The 26,525-nt window shown below is 35.6% G+C and overlaps 1 protein-coding gene across 5 annotated transcripts in view; it reads left to right on the plus strand.

Annotated features, from left to right (window-relative positions):
- The first annotated feature begins 1,305 nt into the window (after window positions 1-1,305).
- The window catches only part of CLCN3 (chloride channel, voltage-sensitive 3), a 66,252-nt gene continuing 41,032 nt past the window's right edge, over window positions 1,306-26,525 (plus strand). For 2 of the 5 annotated variants that reach the window (XM_004682389.2, XM_004682391.2), the window contains exons 1-2: window positions 1,306-1,856; window positions 14,185-14,360. In XM_004682389.2, the coding sequence (XP_004682446.1) occupies window positions 14,201-14,360 (160 nt within the window). In that variant the 5' untranslated portion in view covers window positions 1,306-1,856; window positions 14,185-14,200. Of the gene's footprint in view, window positions 1,857-14,184; window positions 14,361-21,939; window positions 22,328-26,525 lie in introns of those variants that run through there. The other 3 variants (XM_004682390.2, XM_004682392.2, XM_012724890.1) reach the window with 2 other exon arrangements.

A 26,525-nucleotide genomic window follows, 5' to 3' on the forward strand; every position in this document is an offset into this window, starting at 1 on the left:
AGAAAACAATTCTCAGCCTGTAATATGCATAATGTATATATAAGTATCTTCTACGTGCTCCAGCTTTAAAATGCTATACATATACATATATATGTAATTAATTTCTGAGATTCTAAGGTAGTTTCTGGTCCATGTTTAAGATAAACATACAAATATTATAAATAGGTGCAAGCTGTATGTCTCGATAGACTCATAAACTCAAACAAAAGATAGAAAACCTGATTATTAACTTTAAACCTGGGCAAGGTTAGCTTATAAAAGCCACTCTGCTTTCAAAATTACTTTTTCCCTAGAATCTACTTTCGCTGTATTTAATGGCCCTTCGACGGTTCCTGACTGCTGAGTTCTGACTCCTCAGCTCCTCTCTACCTACACCTTGCACATTACATTCGGGTAACACCATGTCAATGTAAGTCTTTAATAACCTTCCTTCTCTCTTGCTGGAAATGTCTACCAGGTCCAGCGTGTTCCCCTCGCCTCTCCAGCTCCCGTCCCGCCAACTTCTTTCAGTCTTCAAGCTCCAGAAGTCAACTCTTCTGCAAAGACTTCTTCACACACACTTGTCTGGGTGCCTTTTCCAAGCAGCCATTGGACCACCACTGGAAAATGAGCTCTTGGGCACATGGACCGCTTTTACTGAACTCTGAGACTTGCACCTGTTAAATGTTTGCTAACAGGAAATAAATTCCACTCAGACTGCAGAATCCGCAGATTACACATTCTCCAAAATACTTAATTTCCACGCATTATTTTTTTGGAAACGCGTAAAGGCAAAATTCGGGTTATCAGTTTTTGTATGTATGTTTGGGACCTAAAAGGCGACGACGCATCAGGCGCGGGGACCCTGCTGACTTCCCGACCCGCCAAGCCAGGCGCTGCAATATTTGCTGCCGATTTCAAATTCGAAGTTTTAGGACTGGCGATCGTCCAGAGCCGCTTTCCCCTTTCGTTCGCGGCGAGCACCGCGGTCCCCTCAGCTCTCGGGGAGTGAGAGGTGGCGGTGACGCTGGGGACCGAGCGCGCCAGCGTCTTTCAGAGATTGTTTCCCCCTAGGTGGCCGCCTCCTGTCCTTCCGCGGGGTCACCACAGGGGCACATAGCATAGCGTGAGCGACGTGAGTTAATTGCCGGGAAGGTTGACAGCCGCGCGGGTGCCCAGCACTAGCCGCGTTCCTCCTCAGGACGCCACGTCCCATCCCGCCCACTGCTCCCACTCTGTCCAATAAGCGCTGCCGCTGCTCCGCCTTTGGCCGGAGGAGGCGGTGTTGGGGCGGCCGGACGCTGCACGGCCGTTTACGTCAACGCGGTGACGTCACGCGCAGACGCTGGGGACGTACCTGTCGGACTCGAGAGTCTCGCTGCTTCTCTTCCCCGATCTGTAGGTCGGGGCTGGTCTGGTCCGGAACCCTCAGCTGCTTTCCCTTAGTCCCTGTTCTCCCGCGGCCCGGAACCGGGCTGCGTAGGAGCAGGAGGGTGTGGTGGGTCGAAAGTCGTTATCCTTCATTCCCGACTTGGAGCAGGGGTTCAGTTTCAGTCGTCCAACAGGGAAGTGAGGTTGGAGATTTTTGTTTTTAATTTTGGCTAGAAGCAGGTTGACTCCAGGGCCCTCCAGGGCAAGCGGATTTAACTTAATGCTGCTCCAGTGTTTGAAGGCGGACCAAAAAAGTCACCTGGCAGAATTTCCATAGCGTCTTCAGTAGAAAACACCAGGTATCTCTTAAATCGCGGCAGTTTTCCTTGTGTGTTAGCTTTCTTCAGGTGGAACTCCCGGGTAGCTATTTAGGTTTGAAACAGATGCAGATTCCAAAGGCAGCGCAAAAAACAGCCACCGATTTTGCTATGCCTCTGAGCTGCAAGGTGAGTTGCTGTCATTTTCACAGATTTTGGGTCAACTGTTGATGTCAGGACTCATATTGGTTTGTCTAGGACAGAGGTACCAACATGATGTTAAGCCCACCCTCCTTAGGTGTATTCCCCTGGACAGGCTTTAAGATTTCATCTATTTCTACTGGAACCATCGAAGGACTATTGAATACAGTGGAAGTAGATTCTAGGGAAAAAATAATTTTGAAAGCAGAGTGGGTTTTATACGCTAAACTTGCCCAGGTTTGAAGTTAATAATCAGGTTTTCTATCTTTATTTTGGGTTTATGAGTCTATCAAGACATGTAGCTTGCACTTATATATACTATTTGTATGTTTATCTTAAACTTTTGGGTTTATGAGTCTATCAAGACATGTAGCTTGCACTTATATATACTATTTGTATGTTTATCTTAAACTTGGACCAGAAACTACCTTTGAATCTCAGAAGTTAATTATATCTATGTATAGCACTTTAAGTTGGAGCATGTAGAAGATACTTACATATACATTATGCATATTACAGAATGAGAATTGTTTACTTTGGGCAAAAAAATTCCTGTTTATGCGATTGAATCCACAGTGACCATACCAATTTTTTGTTGCTAATGGTGATTCAGAAGTTTAATTCTGCAAACTGAACTTTCCTGAGCCTAGCAATTCAGTTCCTGCAGCATCATTGTGGTTTGCGTAATTGATTGATCAATCTTTCAGAAATATTTTTTTCATCTAGTAAGAGTTAATTTACATATCTTTTTGAGTCATTAGAAAATGGAATGCTAATGTATATTTCATTTTTCCTCTTAAAGGGTGCAACTGATTATTCTCTTGTTGCATAAAATTACTTAAAAATCCCGTATGTGACCTACAGATATTTTCTCAAGTTGAATATACTTTTATGATCTCTAGTTAATTGGGGCAGCCATTTGGCAGAATCCTTAACAGATTGCATCTTTCTCCTACTCCCTACCTCCAACACTTGTCAGAGGCGTTCTTTGCCCAAAAGACAGGTCAGCTAGTTTTAGGAGGTCAATATGATATCTACCACCTATATCTTTACTTGAAAGTTGTATTTTCAGTCTAACAGAGCTCACTAGGAATTAAACTTGGTTTTGAATATTTACAGTTCAGGGAAAGAGATTTGCTGAGGTTATGGTTTCTTTAGTAAATTGGCTATTTTCCAGATCCTGTTGGCGATAAGCTTTCCATTTCCTGTTGTGAGGTGTTGGGCATAACTTTCAGACCTCTCAGGAAGCCAGATTTGATCTCTGTGGTAGGTCAGATATCAAAGCAGTATCCTGTGGGGTTTGGCTACATCACTGTTTTGTGGAACTTTAAACTAACTTTGTAATTAAACTTGTCAGCATGGATTAAAATTGAAAAATATGGTTTATAAGTATTAATCATTGTTGAGTGAATTCTATGGCTCAGGATCTTTTCTCAGTTGTTTTTGTGGTTTAAACCAATTTTAACCCTAATGTCATGAAAACAAGTACTTCTGTTATACCACTGTACAGATGTGGAAACTGAGGCATGGAGGAACTATTTAATTTGTCCAAGATTTCAGTAAATGACAGAATTGATAGCAGAGCCTGACAGTAAAACTTGAGAGTGCTTCTTCTCAAAGGCTGTACTATATTGCATGTGAGACTAGGCAAAACACTAGACACAATATAGGGTGAGAAATAGAGCATGAGAGGTTCATTTATTTTTCAATTATAAAAATAAGGTAAAATTGCAGAAAGTAGAAAATTGTGTTAAAAAATTTCACCCAGTACTATTCTAAGAAACTTTCCTTATACACATTCATCTCTGCCCGTAGCTATTGTAGCTATGATTCATTTTGAGTCTTAAATGTTTATCAGTTAAGAATGAAATGGAGGATGAATCCATGTGGGGAAACTGTCCATTTGCACTGCTGAAAGACAGAGATATTGCATGATATGCAATATGATCTGCAATTCTGATCAGAACCAAGTTAAATGAATGTATTTCTTTCACTTAATGGAAATAAGTAACAGGTTCTGCCTTTCAAAATTATGAAAATACTTAACTATTCAATGTGTCAGTGTCCCACAGCATTTTTTGTTGGGTTATTTACCTTCGCTTTTATACTCAGTGTGTGTATGTGTGTGTTTGTGTTTGTGTGAGTTTCCTTAATCATCCAGGATTTAACTTTTTTTTTTCTTAAAGATTTATTTATTTATGCATACAGAACTGGGATGCAGGCCAGAGATGTGGAAGGTGAGAGGACTCACCAGAGACAGAATGGGGAGAACAGGCAGATAGACTGAAATACACTGCTGAGGGGAGCAGCTGGCCGGTCAGGAGAGGTCTGCTGTGCCATGTGGGTCACTTCCAGGGGCAGGTATCAAACTGATGCTCCAATGGCTTCGGAGAGCTTCATAATGCTGTGCTTTAACTGGTTGTGCCACCAGGGAGAGCCCTAGTATTTAACTTTAAAGTGACTTTGACAGGTTTTCTGAGTTTAGGAAACTTTTCTTAGTGGAGAGCTACTTCCTTTAGCTGGTAATCCACTTAAAATTATTGTTTTTATTTTTATTTTTTAAAGATTTATTAATTTATGCATACAGAACTGGGGTACAGGTCAGAGGAGTGGTGGGTGAGAAGATTCACCAGACAGAGGGAGGAGCAGAACAGGCAGATCGACAAAGTACACTGATGAGGGGAGCAGCAGGGGGGTCAGGAGAGCTCAGCCGCGCCATGTGGGTCAGCTCCCTGTTGGGGGATTGAACTTGTGCTGCAGTGACTTTGGAGAGCTTCATAATGTGGCTTTAACCCATTGTGCCACCAGGGAGAGCCCTAAAAATATTGTTTTTTTAAGAAAAAAAAAATAAGGCCCTGCAATTTGGATTTGCAGCTTTCTTAATGAACACTAAGGATAAAAATATAAAATAATGTTACTTTTAGAGGAAGTCACTTTCATTATTATCATATCTTGTATACTGACTTGTTTAAATCAGAATAAATTCTTACTGCCTTTGATGCCGCGACCTAAGTTTCTTGATGTTATATGTGGTAGGGGACTGGGGACCATTCCCTGATAGAATAAATTTGAGCAACTGTTCATAACTTTTGCTTAGTTATTAATGTTTACTATTAGTTTTCTCTCGAACCTTTCATATGCTGTACCACTGCAGTTTTAGATGAGGGTATTCGTTATAATCCAAACTTATTTGACCAGAAAAACTTTTCATGGCCTGTGCGCATACTCACATTCAAATGTTTTTGTTGCTTTCTGGATTCTATAACTTGATTTATGCTGGTACATTTGTTTCAAATAACCTTTTCCCCTTCTCTGCCCTGTAAAATCCTCTTTAACTTTTTATTATTTATTTTTTAAAAGATCTATTTTTTTAACTACAAGCATACTGGTGCACAGGCCAGAGTTGTGGGGGGTGAGAGGACCACCAGAGGCAGAGTATGGAGCAAAACAGGCAGATCCACTGAAATATACTGCTGAGGGGAGCAATGGGTGGGTAAGGAGAGATCTGCCACACCATGTGGGTGGTCAAACTTGTGCTCTAATAGTTGGGGACAGCCCCACAGTACTGTGCTTCAACCTATTGCACCACCAGGGAGGACCCTCTTTAACTTTTTAAACTTCCAACTCAAGTGTGTTTCTTTTAAAGAAGGCTTATCAATTACAGCAAGATGCAATCTTTTCTTTGAATTCTTATAATTGTGTGTCTTTTGTGACCTCTGTCAGGTATTACCTTTTATATAGTAAGTTTATAGGAAAAATCACAATATCCTTTGAGAACAGTATATAATTTGTGCTGAAGATTACTGGAAGCTAGAAGGTCAATAAAACATGATGTCATTAATCAGTAATAATTGTGTTTATATTTTTTACAATTTCTAGTACATTAGTAGTAATCCTATAAGCATTATAAATGAATAGTGATTATGTTGAAATTCATTGTCACATTTTTATTTTTGAACAGTGCTTAGCACATAGAGTTCTTAAAATATGAAATGTTCCTTACATAGGAATGTTTAGATGAGTCAGAGTTTCATCTCCCTGCCATCATTGCTTTTAAAACTTTTGTCTTTCTAATTGCTAAAAAGTAGAATTTTTACTTCTTCTTTGACTTAAGAAATGTGCCTACTTTTCTGTTTACCATACCAGCCAGATAGCTGACTTACACATCTTGAAAATTAGCCATGGTCCTCAGCCTTACCCATGCCTTTTTTATTTTGAGAGAAGAAAAATATGTATTTTCAGACTATGTGTCTTTTGGCTACCCATTTTGAGTCTCCCCATTTTTCATCCTCTACTACCCTTATGGTGATGTGTTGCTTAATCAGTTCCTTCACTGTTGTCTGACCTTAAATAGGGCTAAAACCTGGAGGTGTGATCCTACTGTTGAAAGGAACACTCTACTTTAGAGTCCCGTGAACTGTGGGAGACTTGAGTTTTGCTTTTTCCAATAGTTTTGAATCTATAATCTAGTTAGAAACTTAGCAGCTATCTTAGATTTATTTTACAGCATTTCAACTTTTTATTTTATTTTTAAAGATTTATTTGTTTATGCATACAAGAACTTGGGTGTAGGCCAAAGGTGGGGTAGGGGTAAGAGGATTCACCAGAAACAGAATAGGGAACAGATAAGTTAGATCTACTGAAATATACTAGTGAGGGGAGTAGCAGGCAAGACAGGAGAGGTCTTCTGCGCCATGTGGGGTTAGCTCCTTGGCTGGGGGAGTGAACTCATGCCATAGTGGCTGGTGATAGCTTGATCTTGCTGAGACTTTAACCCCTTGTGCCACCAGGGAGGGCCCATTTCCACATTTTATAAGTTACTAAGTCCTCTTAGATATTTCCTTATTGCTATGCTAATTATGTCCTACCTCATATTTAAAATTGTTCAAAGGTCTACATGAATAAGTGTCACCAAACTCCTCTCCTGTCTTTAGACTCTCAGTTTCTTGCCTTTTCATCTATCTTCCAGACTACTACTAGTGTTGGCTTGCTGACGTTTATATCTGAGCATGCGATTTCTCTTTTAAAACTCTTAATTGTGGCCCTCCCTGGTGGCGCAGCAGGTTAAAGCACAGCACTGAGAATCTAAAGCGCTTCCGCTTGAGTTCGATTCCCGCCTGCCCCGGAGGTGACCACATGGCGTGGCAGACCTCTCCTGACCCGCCCGCTGCTCCCCTCAGCAGTGTGCTTCGTCGATCTGCCTGTTCTGTTCCCCACTCTGTCTCTCGTGAAGCCTCTCACCGCCCCTGAGCCTCTGGCCTGTACCCCAGTTCTGTATGCACAAATAAATAATAAAAAAAAATCTTAAAAAAAATTAAAAAAAAAACCTCTTAATTGTTTATTATACACACATGAGATGTGTATAAATAAGTATGTAAGTTCCGCGGCATTATGTGTGAATCCTTCCCTTCTTGATCAGGCTTCGTTCAATTCTAGTCCCCTACCCATAAGTTACCCAAGCAACTTTTGTTATTTTAGTTTTTGTATGTGCCTTTTTCTTGTCTTTATTAACTGTTCACCTCATGGTCTAGTTTACACATCCTAATCCTCTGCTTACACATTTGCTGAGTGTTCACACACTTTTCCAGGCAGTATGTGGATTCTTTTTCATTGTTACGGATACCTTGTATTGCCTCTCCTGTGGCACTTAGAATACCAGACTATTGTTATTTTTGTAAAGACTATTGTCTTTACAAAAAAGACTATTGTCTTTTTTTTGTCTTTTTTTTAAAGACTATTGTCTTTTTTGTAAAGGGAACAGTTTAGTATTTTCCTCCCTGTGAAGGGGAAAACCTGGTTTTCTACTCACTCTTTCTTGCATTTGTGTGCTTCTTTACTTTCAAACAGAACACTTAGCTTCTGACATGACTGGTCACCAACAGTGTGGAGGTTTTCCTTTAGTATTAAGCAGTTCTCATGTAGAACATCAGCTGGGTTTCCTACAAGTCTACTCAGTGCTGGGTCCAGGTAGATGGTGTCAGAGCTTACATGTTGCGGACTCAGCACCACAAGAATGCTCCTAACCTGCTTGAGATGCCAGTGTAAGAAGGTCCTCAGGTTATCCACAGCTTCTGTCCAGCTTGGCTGCAAATTAGACTGATTTCCCTCCTAAATTTCACTTAATTTGTGAGAGCAACTCACAGAATTTAGGGAAACAGTTAACTTCTATTTACTGGTTTATTATAAGAACATGTGATAAAGAATATAGGTGAGCATTTAGATGAAGAGATGCAGTATTGGGTGAGATTAGGGAGGATCTTGAGCAAAAGATTTTATTCTGTAGAATTGGGGTGTGTCTCCCTCTGGTGCACATGTGTTTGCCAATCTGGAAGCTCTCTAAAACCTTTTGTGAAATCTTCTTTCCATACATGCTGGATTATTAACTCAGAGTTACCCTTCCCTAGAGAATGGGGGATAGAACTGAAAATGCTAAGCTGCCTGTGGAATAGTATTAACTAAATAAGTGACTCAGAAAACTGACTACTAGGTAGGTGGTAATCCTGTAAACCTAGATAGAGAGTAGGGACACAGGCATATTTTAGGCAAATATATGTTCAGTTTCAGTCTTGCTAAATTTGAATTCTCATATAATATCCAGGTAGAGATGTATCACTCATTTGTTATATACTTATTCACTCCTGCTATGAGTATTAATTGACCTTACAAGATTTTGTATATACAGACAAAGATACTCTAATATTTATATAGGAGGTCAGAGAACTGGAAATAGCTAAACTGATTTTGAAAAATAAGAATAAAATATGAGAAATAAATCTACTCAATTTCAAGACATGTATACAGTAGTCAAGACTGTGTGGTATTGCTGTATAATAAGAGACACATAGAATAGAGAACTCTGAAATAGACCTGCACAAACATGTCCAATTAATTTTTTAAAAAGATACAGAAGCAATTCAGAGGAAGCAAGATCACTTTTTCAAAAAAAATGGTGCTGGGTCAATTGGATATCCACATGTTAAAAAAAAAATCCTAAAACTTCTACAACCTATGTTTTATAAAAAGTTGCTAGGACTAAGACATATAATGTAGCCTAAAACATAAAACTCAGCAGTACAGGGAATCTAATTAGAAAATGGGCAAAAGAATGAGTAGTCATTTAACTGAAAAGGATATGCAGATAGCAAATAAATACATAAAAAGATATTCCAGCATCATTACAATTAAGGATATGAAAATTAAAAAAGCAAAAAATAGTAATACTACCAAAAGCTGGTGACTATGTGGAGAAATTGGGATCACAGAGACATGTTTTTTTTTTAAAGATATATTTATTCATACAGAAGTGGGGTACAGGCCAGAGATATGGAGGGTGAGAGGATTCACCAGAGACAGAGTGGGGAGCAGAACAGGCAGATCAATGAAGTACACTGCTGAGGGGAGCAGCAGATGGGTCAGGAGAGGTCTGCTGCGCCATGTGGGTCACCTCCAGGGCAGGCGGGGATCGAACTCATGTGGAAGTGGCTTTAGCTTCTTAGTGCTGTGCTTTAACCTGCTGCACTACCAGGGAAGGCCAGGAGGTATATATGTTATCAAAATTTTTTGACTTTTTTTTTTTAAAAGGTATGCACAGTCATAATAGTTTTATTTATAATAGCTAAAATAGAAAAAGCTACACATTCTTCTGTGAGTAAATGATTATACAAACGACATATCCATATAATGAAATACTGCTTGATAAGTAAAAGGAAAGAACTCTGACACATGCAACAACCTGGGTGATCTTCAGAGAATCTCCAAAAGAAACATGATTCCATTTACATAATCTTGATAAATGACATTATAAAAATAGAAAACAGATTATGGGTTTTTAGGGGTTGAGGATGAAGGAAAGAGGGTTGGGGGAAAGTGAATGTGGCAATTTGGGGGCCGCGTCAGGAATCTTGTGAAGGAAAAGTTTTGTATCTTGACTGTCATTTGCAGTGTCCTGATTGTAGTAGTGTACAATAGTTTTGCAAGATGTGACCACTGGTAGAAATACAGAATCTTTCTGTATTATTTATTACAACTGCATGTGAATTCAGTTATCTCAATTTTTTAAAATTGAGGTATAGTTAATATATAATGGATTATTGATAGTATCACATTGTGACTTGATGTTTGTATACATAGTGTGAAATCATTACAATATATCTAGTTAACATTCTTTAGACATAGTTGCAGTTTTTTCCTTGTAATGAGAACTTTATGATTTACTCTTTGGGATTTTCACATAAGCAATATAGTATTGTGAATTATAGTTACCATACTGTATAATTCCATGACTTATTTTATAATTGGAAGTTTGAACCTATTGGCTACCTTCATTCAGTTTGCCTACTTCCAGCCCCCACAGCTTTTCCCACCCTAATCCCCCCATTCCCACCACCAACCTCCAGTCTGTCCTCTGTATCTTTAAGTGAACCACAGTTTTTTGTCTTTGTTTGTCTGACTTGTTTTACTTAGCATGATCCCTGTGTAGTAACTGGCAAGAGTTTCTTCTTCTTCTTCTTCTTTTTTTTTTATAAAGATTTATTTATTTATGCATACAGAACTGGGGTACAGGCCAGAGGTTCAAGGGCGGCAAGAGGATTCACCAGTGACAGAGTGGGGAGCAGAACAGGCAGATCGACGAAGTACACTGCTGAGGGGAGCAGCAGGCGGGTCAGGAGAGGTCTGCTGCGCCATGTGGTCACCTCGGGGCAGGCGGGAATCGAACTCATGTGGAAGTGGCTTTAGCTTCTCAGTGCTGTGCTTTAACCCGCTGTTCCACCAGGGAGGGCCTCTTCTTCTTTTTTAATGGCGGAATAATATTCTAGTCATGTGTTCTTAATGACATTTCAATCAGTGACTGACTTAATAAAGAATGATGATCCCAATAGGCAATCCCATCTAGCGTAAGTGTGTAGTTTTCTGTGTCATTACACGTTGTGATGTTAATACCACTATGAAAGGTCTTAATAATGTACTTCTCAGATTTTATCCTTGCTGACAAGTGACACATGATTGTATAGTTACCACATCAAAATAAAAATTTTAATTAGATATTAATTGAAAACTTATGTGCCAGGAACTGTGCTAATTTTTGAATATTCAATGTTGAGCAAAAGTGGACAGTGCCAAGCCTTATGATACACTCTAGAGGGGAAGACAGACATTAAATAAGTAATCAGAGAAAGAGTTATATTACAATGGTCAGGAGTGCTGTAAAGCCATAAAACAAATGTTAACTGAGTTAATATGTAATATGTTTGGGATAGTGCCTACCATGTAGTAAATGAGGAACTTGTTAAATAAATAAAGGAGGGTTTAATGTGAGTCTGAAGAATGAATAAGGTAGTTATTAAGATGAAGAGAAGAAGGCGCGTTCCTGGCGGAGGGAACAACAAAGACCCTGAGACATGAAATAAGAGACAGGCTGGTAGGACTGAGAGATGGAACATCATCCAGTGTAGAGTAGTAGTGGGCCCCAGATGAAACTGAGAGCTGGGCAGAGGCTAGGCTGAATGTGACTTGTTTGCTGTCTTCCAGTTTTGGTCTAAGGATGGTGAAAAGTGATTAACATTTTAATTCATGGAGTGGGGAGTGGTTATTGACCATACTTGCTTTCTTTGAAAAGCAAGACAAGCTGACTGCTGTGTCGGTGATCAGATTAGAGGGGGATTTGGCTGTATATAGGGAGGCTGTTTAGAAATACACTGTAGTGAACCAGGCTTTTATCTTTGGAATTTTTAATAATTAGCTGTAATCTTTATAACTGCAAGAATATATTTGCAATGTAGAATGTGTCTAACAAATTATTTTGAAGTGGGTTTAACACTTTTTTGGACAAGAGGAAACAGTGACAAGTGACAGACGCATTACTCTAGATACCACATCAAAATAAAAAATATCAGTATTGCTCTTTGTCTTTTTTTTCCCCCTTTGATATGCAGACTACTGTGTTGTAATTTAAGTGTTTTTTGGTGGGTAAGCCTAGGAATTGAATGTAGAGTTTAAAAGCATTTAACACTAGTATATGCTAGTATATGTATTTCCATATGTTACCATAAACTTTTGAATATTTTATAGTAGTGCTGTTTAATCGAAATATTTGTGCTGCAGATGCTAGTCACATGTATAATTTAAAATTTTTTGGTATCCACATAAAACTTTTTTTTTTAAATGAGGTGGTTCATTTAAATAACATTTTATTTAACCTAGTTTTCTACTTGAGGTCAATATAAAATTGTTAATGAAATAGTTGACACTCTTTTTTCATATTAAGTCTTAGAATTTCATTGGGTATTTTATACTTAGAATACAACTGAATTTGGTTAAGCTACATTTGAAGCCATTACTGCTCTTTGAGATAAGCACTATAGAATTAAAAATAACTTGTTTTAACTGATTGAATTTATAGAAATAGTAACCCATGCAGGCCTGAGTGCAATAAACTTTGAAATGGGTTCAATTGCTCTCATTAAAAAGATCTGGAGTCCAGATGTCTTAGAGATGTCAGTGAAATTAATGTTTAAAAATATTTTGAGAGCTGAATTTTTAGTTATCACAGCTTTTCAGGAACTTTAAGGATAAAGTGGAGGAGACATGTTGGAACTTGCTAGTCAAACTCCCAAATACACAGAAAGGTTTGATTATTTTAGGGTTTTCTCATTGCTGTGTAATGTTTAATGTTCACTGATACATATATATGTATGTATGTGTGTATATATATATATATCCCCAATATATTAAGTCTTATCAGCATGTAAACAAGTGATGAAAAGAATGTCTTTGCAAATCTTAGCCTATGTGTTTTGATATTCTAAAATTAATTTGATTCTTGAAAATGCTTTTTAGGGAAAAAAAGCCGTTTGTCTATTTACTCAGCAGTCACAACATTAATTTGGTGCTTCTAGGAACACTACAGAATTCTTTGTATAAACATCATTATTCTGTTTTAGCAATTAAATATAAAATTCTTGCTTTTATTAGTATATCCTGAAAAATCTCAGTATATTATAATAGTCTGTCTTTGGGAGAAGTAACCATAAAACTCATAGAGTTGTACTTTCTCTTTGTAACTTGGGTACTAGTTTCTCTCATGATCATAGTTTACTATAGATTAATTCTATAGTAAAGAAGATTTGCTTATTGGTAACTGAATATATTTCCATTTTTGATCCACTGATTGAATAAATAACTTGACATTTTGATATTTATTGTCCAAATAAATACCAAATATACTGCCAGATGCTTGAATGTCCCTGAGAATAGGGAACTCTCATAACTTTGTCTTCTCTGAAGTGGTCTTTAAAGTAGGAAATTTATATACTAAATATATAAAAAATTATTATCTAGTTTATTTTTCGAAATTACTGTAATCTGTAACAATTTTTTTAACTATTGTAGCTCTTTGAAGATATTTTTCCATGTTCAGAAGACATATTTACTGGAGAGTAGTAGATTGTCTTAAAACACTTCAATTTTAGTCCTAAAATTCAACACTGAAATTGGAATATGCATAGTTCCATTCATCCTTTATTTTCCATATGTACTTACTGTGACATGCCTAGTATTCTTACAAGTGTTACTAGTTTGACTGCTTTTATGACTGTACCTTTCAAGTCCCACTTGTTAACATTTAACATCTATTACTAATGTCACCACATTTATGTTCAACTCTCATTTTGCTGTTGAGCAAGTAGGTAGGTTTATTTTAAAAATCAAACAATTTAGGAGTATAGACAGAACAAGGAAAACATGCTTATTTAGCACTGTAGGTTCAAAACATTTTAAAACAATTCATAGCATTAACAAACTGGAAAATTGATACTTATCATATTTTCAATGGTTGATATTTGATTTTGGGCTCAGACAATTTTAAATTTAAAGTGATAAAGAAGAATGTAATTAATGCTTTAAAACATTTAAAATTATAGTATTGATATTTTAAAATTAGTACTTGCACCTGATAAAATATTCAAAAGGGACAGATTCCCTTTAGACTGGATATTTCAGCCATTTTGTTTGCTTCCCTATGGACAACTTGCTTGGAAATTTCTCCACAGCAATTATACATTGTATTTCTTCTACCTTTTTTTTCTTTTGGGAACCCTCACCCTCACCCATATATTGTAGTATGCTATAAATGCTGCTCTTTGTTTTTAATTTAACTATTGGTACTAGAGATTGTTTTATACTACTATCTGAAAAAAAATCTTCATTTTTTTTACAGCTGCATAGGGAGAATAGAATTGCTAAATCATCTTATGTTAAACTAGATGATTTATATTATATGTTGGGAAAATGTTGAAACCATTTTTTCCCCTTTTTTCAGATAATCAGACAGCTAAATGGAGTCTGAGCAGCTGTTCCATAGAGGCTACTATAGAAACAGCTACAACAGTATAACAAGTGCAAGTAGTGATGAGGAACTTTTAGATGGAGCAGGTGTTATTATGGATTTTCAGACTTCTGAGGATGACAATTTATTAGATGGTGACACAGCAGTAGGTAAGTTTGCCATTACAACTCTTAATATTTGTAGTCATGAGTATCCACTAATAAAATATACATTGTTTTATTGAGGTTCAGTTTTGTGGTAACTTTTTAAAAAATCGAGGTGAAGTTCATGAAGCTTAAAGTAACCATTTTAAAGTATACAACTCAGTGGCATTTAGCACATTCAAATTGGTATGGATCTATCACTTCTGTCTGGTTCTAAACACTTCTGTGCCAAAAACAAACCTTGTAGCAAAAGAAAACTGTGCATTTGAGTAGAATTTAAAGTAATAGAGATATACAGTTATATTAGTCAGGGTTCTCAGAGTAACAGAACTGGTAGGATATAAACAACATGGTTAGAGGCTAGCTCATGCAATTGTGGAGGTTCAGATCTACCATGATAGAGATCTGCAAATGGAAGTCCAGGCAAGATGGCGGTATAGTTCAAATCTGATGACCTGAGATCTACGGGAGCCAGAACTGAAGTCCCAGTGTAATTCTAAAGTCCCAGAACCAGGATCGCTGATGACCAGGGCCAGAAGCTAATTGTCCCACTGCCAGTAGATAGCAAATTCACCCATTCTGTCACCATCCTCAGCTGTTTGGATGATCCCTACTTTTTTTGGTGAGTCATCTTCCTTTATTCAGTCTACCTGTCAAGCCTGCCAGCTATCTGGGCATCACTTAGCCCAGTCAAGTTGACACATAAAATTAACCATCCCAACAGTCATCAGATTGTAAGTGTGAAAATTGGTGAATTTCTACAGAGTGAACATAATCATGTAGCTACTTTTTTTTTAAAGAAAATATGATTTTATATATTAATTTTTATTTCTAAAAATGTTAGAGTTCTTAGACTGGAAAACACTGTAAAACAAGGCCTGCCTGGTTAATTTGGTAACCTCCAAATTAATCTTCATGACTGCGATATTCTTCTGGTCATAATTTCGAAACCAGGGGGCATATGGAAACTCACCTGTCATGTAACTACTTTTCAAAAAAAAAATAAAACATTACCAACCTACCTAGAAATCACCCTGTTCCCCTTCCAGTTTTAAAAGTAACTATTATTTTGATGTCTGTTACCATAAATTAGTTTTGCAGGTGTGCAAACTTTATATAAAATAGGATTTTATATATATGTGTGTGTGTGTGTGTCTGGCAGGTGTCATTTACTTGAAATTTAAATATGTTGGTGAATATAGCAATGGTGAATTTATTTATGCTGTCATGTAGTATCCCATTGTGTTAATGTGCTGAAATTCTGTCTATATATTGTTAATGGATGTTTGGTTTTATTTATTTACAATCAAATTTGGCTGTTAATGCTGCTGTGAATTTTCACTACCTCTATTTTAGTGCATATTATATACACAATTTTGTGGGCTCTTGGAGTGAAAGTAGTTAATTATAAGCTACCATATACAGTTAGATATTTCTGAGTGGGAGATTTAATTAGAACTAATGACCTCTTCCTCAAAAGATGACATTAAAAGAGTGAGAAGGCATACCACAGAGTGAGTGGAGACATTTATAACACATATATCTGACAGAAGACATAATCAGAACAATAAATGGGCAAAATAGGCCCTTCAAAAGAGGTGAGGTAATATAAAAAGTCCATAAGCATACGGAAAAGCATTTAAACTCATAAGCCATCAGACAATGTAAATTAAAACTGAAATTTAAAGACTACTGCACCCATAATAGAAGGGTCAAATTTTAAAACTGGTAATGCCAACAATTGGTGAGGATGTGAAACAACTAAACTACTCTCATGCAGTTTTGTGGTATGCCTACCTGTTACATTGAAATATTTGTCTATCCTTACATCAAAAATGCAACATCGATAATGAGTTTTGATTTTTTACATGGGTCTCTTATTGATTAGTAGTCCATTTATATTTAATGTTGTTATTCATATATTTGCTTTCAAAGCTGGCATCTTTCTATTTGCCACATGTTATTTTTTTTCTGTTCTTCCCTATAACTTACCATTCTCTTACATTTGGTGGGTTACTCTAGTAGTTATAACATCTACTCCCCTTATTCTATAGGTTACAGTCATGTATTGGGGATACATTTTGAGAAATAATGTTAGGTGGCTTCATAATTGTCTGACATTGTAGAGTGTACTCACACAAACCTAGATGGTATTGCCTCTCATACATCTAAGTTCTATATAGATGTATGCATTGCATTGTTGTTTGCATTGTTGAGTGAAACATTGTGTTGTGGTGCATGACTACTCTTATACTGCATGGGACATGTAAGGTTTTTAAGAGTACCTTTTGTCCCTCCTGCTTTTCATGTCTTATTTGCTCTCTTTTTAAATTTTCCATTTATTTTAAAACGCATAAGACATTATTGTTTGTTGCAGTCAATGTCTAGTTAGACTTAGCTGTTTTTTTTTTGTAGTTTCTCCATTATTTTTCATAATTCACTGCATTTTCATGTCTGAGTTATCTTTGTACAAAAGAAATCTCGTCAGCATTTCTTCTATTATCTATCAGTAGTTAAGTTCATTCAGTGTTTTTCTTTTTTCTTCACACCCTGCCTTGAGATTTGCAGTCTTTTTTTTTTAATTAAAATTCATTTAATGAAGGACAATTGTTTCACATCCTTGTTCATATTTTGACAAGATTTCTCCCTTCAGGTGTGATTACTGTAACTCTTCTACCACCAAAGAACCCGTAACCCTCCACCATAGTCCATTATACAGCTCCCAACCACCAAGTTCACTTTTTTTTTTAAAAGAAAGTCTTTGTTTTACCTTTATTTGAAGGTTATATTTTTGTAGCCACATTCCAGATGTAATTTACAGTTATCTTCTTTGAACATTTTGAAATTGTGATTCTGGTGTTAGCCTTCTGTTATTTTTGTTGAAAAGTCAGCAATCAGTCTTAACCTCCCAACCCCCATCCCAATCCTTATTTGGCTGTTTGAAGACATTTTTCTTTGTGTTTGGTTTTCAGAAGTTTAAACAGATTATGTCTAAGTATGTTTTTTTGGGGGTATTTATCCTAACAGGTTATTAGAGTTTCATGAATTAAGATTTGACTTTATTTTTCCTCTTTGGATAATTTTGTCCAGTGTATCCTGGACAACAACAAATGTTGTTTTTGCCATTTTACTCTCTTCTTTTAGGACTCTAATTAAATGTATCAGTTCTTTTCACTAAGACCCTCTTGTTGCTTAAACTCTATTCAGTATTTTCTATTCTTTTTTTTTTCTTTTCTTTTTACCTGAATATTTCATCTCACTTGGTATTGCATTACCAAATAATGCAATAACTGGATTGTTTGGTAAAAATATGTTTAGTTTTGTCAGAAATTGCCAGCCTTCTGAAGTACCTGTACTATTTTACATATCAGTGGGAGTTTCTGTTGCTTCACGGAAGTGTCAGCATTTATTGTCTGTATTTTGGATTTTACCTATTACAATAGTTGCCTAGTGGTATCTCATTTTCAATTAAATATTTTAGTTTTTTTTTCAGGCTTATAATTTTCATTTGACTAGTTATTTTATATAGAAAGATTTCTTTATTCTTGGGTTCTCTGTCTGATTTTTGGGAATGCATTAAGGTCCATGTCTGAATATTTTAATATTAGATCACCACCGTGTCTGTTTTCATTGCATTATTTCCCACCTTTTGACTCTAATGCCTGTTAGCTTTGTAATTTTTGATTTAATCTTGGATATTTTAAGCAAAAAATTACAGTTTCTTTGGATGTTGTCATCACCAAATTATACTTAATTGATTTTACTTGTCAACAGGGAATCTTAAGAGCAAATTACATTGATTAGCTTAAAGATTGAGAAAGTTTGCCACATGGTTTCAGACTTCTGAGAGTTAGGCTATTTTTGGCTTATTATTATTATTGCTAATGATGTTTTTAGTGATAAGTTTGGTGTGATTACCACGACATTTTCTGTCTGATGAGCACTGACGTTCAATTTTTAGTTCCCTGGCATTTTGAGACTACTGACAGTTCTAACCTATCATTGTCTCTTAATTGCTGCTTTTTGCCTAATTTCTCAGTCTTTCCTCATGCACTTTAGAAATTATATGCTTAAGGAAAACACATATTGGAATGAGCCTTTTTTGTCCCTTTTTCTGAAGTATTGACTTATATTAGTCCATTTTGCCTTGGTGTTTTGGAATGTGTTGTGTGTGTTTTTTTTTTATTGACACCATGTGATTGCTAGAAACTCTCAATCTTCACTTTTTTGCTGGGCTTCTTAGTATGTACTTGTGAATCAGGAGATCACTCAAAGCCAAAAAATGGTTGAGACTGTTAAGTTCATAGATATCAGGAAAAGTTTATTTAGTGTGTCTTAGTGTCTGGACAAGTGGAAGTAAACAGGAGAACAAGCAGTTGGGTATTAAATACTTTTTCATGACTAATTATTATTTAGTATACCAAAAAAAGGTTATTATTAATCACTGGAAATAACTATAGTGTTTTTGGCATATGGATTGAATGAATGAATGTTACATTCCATGACTTTCAAAATTGTAGATCTGAATTTACATCCTGACTTTGCTAGCTCTGTGACTTCTGCAAGTCGCTTAGCATTTTTATACCACCTTGGTTTTGTCCTCTTTAAACAGTGGTAGTACTTTTTAAATAATCACTCGGAAAATTATATAGAGACTTTGACATATAAGACATGTATGTAGAATCTTTAGAACAATAACTGGCTTTTGTGGTAGGACTGAGCTAAGTATATGAATGCCCCTTTCCCTTTAGATGTATTAGATCCTGCCCCATCAACTCTAAGCAATTTCCTTTTGTTTGTCATTCAAGTGAAATGTCAGAAACATTTATGGTAATACTTCAAAAAAAAAGAAAGGCTATAACTAAAATTCTATAACTTCTGAATTAGATGACAGCCACTTTGGACTCCTGACTCTAGCATATAATAGAGTTAGTTGTTTCTTGCTCTTGTTCTGAAAATAATGTAAAGAGATGGACTAACTAATCTCAAAAATGTAATCAGTGTTATTAGCTTAGAATAAATTCTCAATTAGGATATAGTGATTAAAAATAGAAGTATATTATATCTAATGACAATGATTGATTAGTAGTATCAATTAAAAATTTAAGCTAGTGAATGGTTGAGAAGTTAGACTTGGTATATTTATATAAATTTTGTATATTTAATTTGAGTGAATAATTGTAAGCAATTTTTTGGAAAATGTACAAATTTTCATTATAAGAAACAAAGGAGACCAACATTTGTTGTCAGATTCATATTCATTAAAGGAAACCATATGATTCTTTATAAAGAAAGAAAATGAAACACGCAAGTGGCATTAGAAAGTTTTAGCATTACCCTTAAATTGGAGTTCTTCACTTGGAGTAGAATTTAGTGAGATTGGCTGATCGACTACCTTTAGTCAACCAACTGTTTAGAAAATTAAATTAGAGCAATTAATTTGTGGTAATCATTCCAATGAGTTTAAAATTTAGGTTCTTATGTTCTTTTTAATCATGTCGGAATGGTTTGTTTCAATGTGAGAGAAATGATTGATAGGGCTTATTCCTAAAAGTGTATTTTCCTACTTCCCATAGATAAATAGTTAAAAGAAAAAACACTTGGCATCATCTAACTTTTTTTTTTTTCCTTCAAAATCTTGGGGCATTTGGTAACAGCATGTGAAAGTAAGAGGTAGATTGTTTTATTCAGGGTTTTGTGGCTTTCCATCTTCTGCACTATTGCCTTCAAAGTATTGAATTCTATCATTTTCATTTGAATATCTATATTATTTTAGGTTTACTCAGAATACTTTTGATTTTATTTGTTTCACATTATCTCTGTGTGGAAAGTTCAGGAAAACTGTCTAAACTGTAACATTTTGTGAAGTGGCTAGAGATGACCATACTAGAGACTGGCTGGCTATCTTCCAGATTTGCTCTTAGGACGAAGTAGAACTTCACAGTCTAAGGCTTTAGCCCTTCCTCAGACCTGTGGACACAGAAGCAGGGTATTGGCATCATGTAACCAAACTCTCTTAGCAGTGGATTAAAATTAGCCAGGTTTGTAGGTCTCGTTAGGTGTTTTAAAAAAAATGCACGTTTGAATGGTCCAACCACTATGGAAAGCTGTGTGGTTTAGCTAGATTGCTTCCTGCCCCCAGCCCTCCCTATTACTCTCATTCCTCATGATCTTGCAGGTGGTATCTGTTCTGATCTCCTAGGCCTGTGTTCCTGAAAGAATCTTGTTAGCTCTGTTTAGCCACAGTCTCCCCTCTCCCCACATATTTCCTTTTTGTAATTTTCCATCCATTGACACTCCTACCCCACCTCTTTGCTTCTTGGCTATCAATTTGTACTTTTCCTTGTGTTAGTGGGAGTTGAGCCCGGTTCTGCAGTGGGGTCTCTTTCCTCTATTGCTGAATAAAAACTTTAATCATTTTAAATACTCTCCTGCTCTGGTTTTGTTTTTTATCATATATAAACACATTATGTATTCAATTATATGAATATATTTACATATGCATATAATATATACAACATATATCTATGTATTTCCCCATATATCCCTAAAAGTTGAAAATATTTCAAAGGCCATTATTAAATCTTAAATATAAGTAAGTCCTTAAAAATCAAGTATCTTGTTAGTGTCTATTTCACATTTACCCATTTATTTCATGGAACAATAACATTTAAATTAAATTTTGTGTTTGTTAAATGCTATGTAGTGCCTTCTAAGGAATACCAGCTTTTTACTTAGTGGCACTGTAGCAACATGGCTCTTTCAGGAAACTCTCAATCTATAGGACTCACCTCATAGGTAACTGTAATAATTTGTATTTTGATCTTATAAAAACATCTTTTTTGAATGACAGTTTCAAGCAAAAATTTGCTTTATTTTTAAATTTAATAAAAAAATTGCTAACAAAGAAAACTTTAGGGCACATTTTACTAAAAGCCCCCTCCTCTTTTTAAAAGCACAAAATCTTTGTAAAGTAGGAAAAATAGTAAAATGGGAAAGTCATCTACCCAGTAAGTAAACCTGTCTATTCCATATACATTAAACAGTTAAGTTACTTAATATGTTGATGAGCTTTCTTACCCCTCAAAAGCTTGAGCTTCTTGCTAGCCTCCTTCCTTGAAGGAAGGAAGAGCCTGCCTAAGGGAATTAGTGAGGTAAAACACTATTCAATTGTTCAGTCAAAACTAAAATTGCAGTTTACATTTTTAAATTCACAGTAGAACTTTGCAGTGTATTTTAGATAAAGAATAGACTTTTAGGAACAATTCTCGAGTCTGATTTGTTCTAGTTTCTTATCGTAACTCATGTAACATTAATTGGCACATTAATATTATCTGGTCACACCACCTTATTAGAGCACTTTTCTGCATTAAAGAAGAAAAAGGGCATTTTTGTCTACATCTAGAATTTCTTTTTCATATCTTTGCTTTAAGCACTTTGTTCTCCTTATATTTATCTTAAAATAGAAAGTGGTTCTATTGTTTTCCTATAGTGCCTATATTATCTGTAGAAGCTATATTGTGAATGCTTTAAAATTCTTAGACCAATTTTGTTTGTTATACTTGGAGCTTAAAATTCTCAAACCAGTTTTGCCTGTTATGCTTGGAGCTTAGTCATCATCATACGTAGCAGGACCTGATTAAGAAGGCTGTTCCGCCTCTAAGCCTTGCTAGATTGTAGCCACTAGCAACCAAGCTGCAATAATTTCCCTTTGATGACATCATCCACTGTGGAAGAACCCAGTTGATTCAGCGAGTGAAACTACATGCAGTTCTAACCCTCATCAAATATGGCATCTCCCCTGCCTGCTGCAGCAGGGGAAGAAAAAATGCCACCGTCTTTTTAAGCTAGCAAGCTTTTCTTTTTCTTTTTCTTCTTTTTCAAAATTCTAATCATGGATGCTTCTTCTGATCCCTATTTGCCTTATGACGGGGGAGGAGACAGTATTCCCCTGAGGGAATTACATAAAAGAGGTAATGCCATTGCTGTGAACCCTCTGTTGGTATGTTTTGCATGTGGCTGGGTGGTTCTCTAGTTTAAACAGGTCATTGGTTGCCCTTTAAATACTGCAGTGTGTGGTTTGGGTGCCCTGTGTTGTTGGTAAGCGGCAAGTGTAGCCCTTGGAATGGTTCTGTAGCGCCTGATTGTTTTCTCTGTGCAGCTTAGTGCTGCTTTAGATCACATCGGACTCTGACTCCGACTCCATCTTCGGGGGGAAAATCCTTTCTACTTCACTGTGAAAATGAATTAACCTGCTTTTATATCTGGCTTAGGTCATGTTGGTTAGCACCCAACAAATAAATTTTTCTTCCTTTGGCAAACGTTTCCTTTAATTTACAGAGAGAAATTAAGTGTGTCTGTGTACTGTCATATTTCAGCTGCTGCCAGTTACTGTGTAGCTTTTATACCACAAAGTAAACTTATAGTAGATCTACCTAATTTCTAGAACACTTTAAAACGGTAATAAAGATAAATTTACATATTAATATTTTTATTTAATGTGCATTTAAGCTAGTTAACATTAATGGCTTTATCTTCCACAGGTATCTTGTCAAAATTACCATCTAGGGTAATTTCTACACATCAGAGAAAGTAATGGTCAATAGGTTATAAAAGAAAAAAAAAAAACAGAAAAATACCCAGCATTCTTTTAGCTTTGCTCTCCTTAAAACTGATTATGGTGTTCATTAAACTGCTCTCTTTTTTTTTTATTCTAAAAATAGATTGATTAGCAGTTGTTAATCTGGTAAAACAAAACGAACCTTAATAAAAATCTCTTAAGTGGCTTCATTTATGAGCATCGTTAATTTGAATTATTGCCTGCTATTGTAAACTTATTTTTTAGTTGAACATAAACTTCTGCTTACAAAATAAATAAGAAAGTTATGCTTTTTCCTGAGCATTTTAAACCACTTTCATTTAAATGTATTTTCTATTTTGATAGCTTTTTTTTAATATTAAGCTCCACTGGAATTAAAAAATGTTAAAAGTGTCCTACAAATATTTATTGGTTCAGTTGTGCTGCTATACTATTTTGAAGTCTGAGCAGTTGAAATATTACCCTCTATTATTCTGTCATTAGTAAAAGTTTGCACTTCAGATTTTGAGAAAAACTGTAAGATCATATTACACATTATGCTTTCTTTTATAGAGTTGCCCTCCTAAGATTTCAATATATATAAATCAATATACATATAATTTTAGAATATTTGGGGTAAAGACCTAAAATAAAACCGTAAAAATTTCTTAAACTCTTGTTACCTGGAGTTTTTTTTTTTTTTTTAATTTTCTAATTCCTAATGTGACCATACTGATCTTTTATTCTGTGTTCCCATCATCCAGTTTCTTGTAAGAGTTTCTTGAAACAGGAAGCAAAGTGAATGGTGACTTCATTTGTCACATATATTTGCTAATCAGTAATTAAGCTGTAAAACGAGACAGACTGTTTTCTTTGAGCTATTACAACATCAGTTTGTTGAATAATAAACCAGGATGCCTGGTATTGGGAAAATTAAATTGCTGGTATTAAGCTTGACAGTCTTGAAAGTCTATAAACTCCATTGCAAATGATAAGTTAGTGAAAGCTGATATGAAAGGAAGCATGGTTGCTGATATGGCTATAAACAAAATACACTTTTTCATTTCTATTGTATTTTCATAAATAGTCATTTAGAAATCTTACTCAAAGTTTAAATTAGTCCAGCCCTTGGCAGTTCAGGTAGACTTGTTATTCCTTACTGAGACTTTAGTTTAATATAAACTGTGTTATTTGAAAGTGACATTGTTGTTATAGTACAGATCAGCTTATTATTAGGCTTACTTTATACTGTAGTTTCTTAGTATTTAAAGTAAAATGTTGGTCTCCATAATTGTGACCCATTGTAGTCATGGGTCAACACAAAGAAACTAGAGTTGTGGAAACAAACCACAAGTCAAAAAATCAAGAAAAAAAATGACTCAATTTTCTTGTGAGAACAAATTACAATGGCTAGAATTATCTCTTCAGGCTGATAAAGGGTGAAGAGGCAGATAATCAAAATATATTGTAAAAGACTATCAATAAAGTACTAGTCTGCTTGCTAAATCTCTAAGTGTTAAAGATAGGGATTTACTTTGTGGGATAACTTTAACTTAATACTACTTTTCAAGGTAAAATGATAAATGATGAAGCTTCCTACTGCAGTTACTAATATAGAGACTGGAAATACACAGTTTTAAAATAGAATTTGTTAACATATTTTTGATTGATTAGAAATTAAGATAACATTTTAGAAATAGTTATCTTTTGGGGGCACACTTCCTATAGGGGAATATAAAATTCTTTCATAAAATGTCTCTTACCTTTTTTAACCAGAAAAAAGGAAATCTTGGTTTATTTGGATTATTAGTTTTATACAATTTGACTTTCTTAATATGTTTGTGATGTTTAAGTAGCTTGAGGGATTGCAATAGTTTTTTCTACCAGATCCTTATATTGGATTTGATCTTTGGTGCTATAAGCCTCCATATACCCCATGATAGATCTTTAAAACTTAGGTGAATATTAATCATTTCAAAGCATTTATTGGACGCTTGTATAAAAAGAAACACTGCTGACTGCTGTGGATTGAGCCATGATGTTCGTAGCATTAGTAGTGGTAATAATAGCTAATACTTTAGTGTAGAATTTACTGTTTGTCAGATACTGCTATACTGTATATATCAGTTTATTCATGTGTAACAGATAATTTCAGTCTTCATCGCATATTTGTGAAGTAGATACTGTTTTAACCCTCACTTTCCAGTTGACAAAACTGAGGTAAAGAAGTGTTAAAGGAAAATCAAAATTCAATCCAGATGTTTTGAGTAATACTCTAATCAAGGGGAAGGACTGCTTCTGTGTGTGTGTGTGTGTGTGTGTGTGTGTACACACGTGCATTCATGTGCATTATATATATGTATTGACTTGGCATTTTGAGCCTGGTAGGATCTTAAGAAAGTTTTCTAAGTTTAAAAATAAAGAAACAAAGTCCCAAGGAAATTAATTTCTAGTGAATGATATTGATTGCATTTATGTGGAACTCTAGGGGAGGAAAATAACAGTCTTCTTTTGACAGGTGTTGTCAGAGTAGGGCAAATCTTCAAGGACACCGGGAATTGGATATGGCATTCCTGGTGGAGAGAATACTAAATGCTGTGACAGAAGTAACTACCAGTACATTGTTCCCTGATTAGTTTTGTTGTTAAAGGGGGTAGTACAGAAAGTTAGAAGGTAGAAGGGTGCCAGATCCCAGACTAAATAATGTTCTTACAATCACAATAGGTGTGTCCTTCCTATTGAAAAAGTTTGTAGTCTTCAAAATTTTCTACCAGAAACCATTTCTTGTTCATTAGCTCAAAGATACATTTAATTGAAAGTTTTTTCTTACTTTTGTAATAGATGAATTTGTTGATTTTACTTCCTTCTAAAATTATCAGTAGTTGTGTGTGTACTTTTTTTTTTTGTACCTTATTTGGAAACCCAGGTGTTAATGATGTTCTTATTGCCATAGGGAAATTCTCTAGTCTTTTTATAAAATGATTTTAGGATCCAGATTCTTATTGTACTTCTATAATCTTTTAGCCAGCTAGAAAATTAAATCTCTTATTAAAAATTAATACTTTTGGCCCTCTCTGGTGGTACAGTGGGTTAAAGTGCAGCACTGTGAAGCTGGTCTCAGTCTCTTGGGTGTGAGTTCCATCCCCTGGCCTGGAGGTGATCCATATGGCACTGAAGACCTCTTCTGACCCAAATACTTCTCTGCTCAGCAGTGTACTTCGTCAGTCTACATGTTCTGCTCCCCACTCTGTCTCTGGTGAATCCTCTCATCACTCTTCCACCTCTGGCCTTCACCACAGGTTTGGTATGCATAAATAAATAAAATCTTTAAAAAAATTAATTCATCTAAGGGTCTATACATGAAAAGAATACAGATATTTGATGTCAGAGACTCTTTGTATTCTAAAACAATAGTAAGACAAAGCTGATTTTTTTAAATTTTTTTTTAAGAATTTTTTTTTTTAAGATTTATTTATTTATGCACACAGAACTGAGGTACAGGCTAGAGGCTCAGGGGTGATGAGAGGCTTCACCAGAGACAGAGTGGGGAACAGAACAGGCAGATTGACAAAGTACACTGCTGAGGGGAGCAG

This window comes from Condylura cristata, unplaced genomic scaffold (genome assembly GCF_000260355.1).
Source record: "Condylura cristata isolate star-nosed mole 26May11 unplaced genomic scaffold, ConCri1.0 scaffold00014, whole genome shotgun sequence".
NCBI classification, from domain to species: Eukaryota; Metazoa; Chordata; class Mammalia; order Eulipotyphla; family Talpidae; genus Condylura; species Condylura cristata.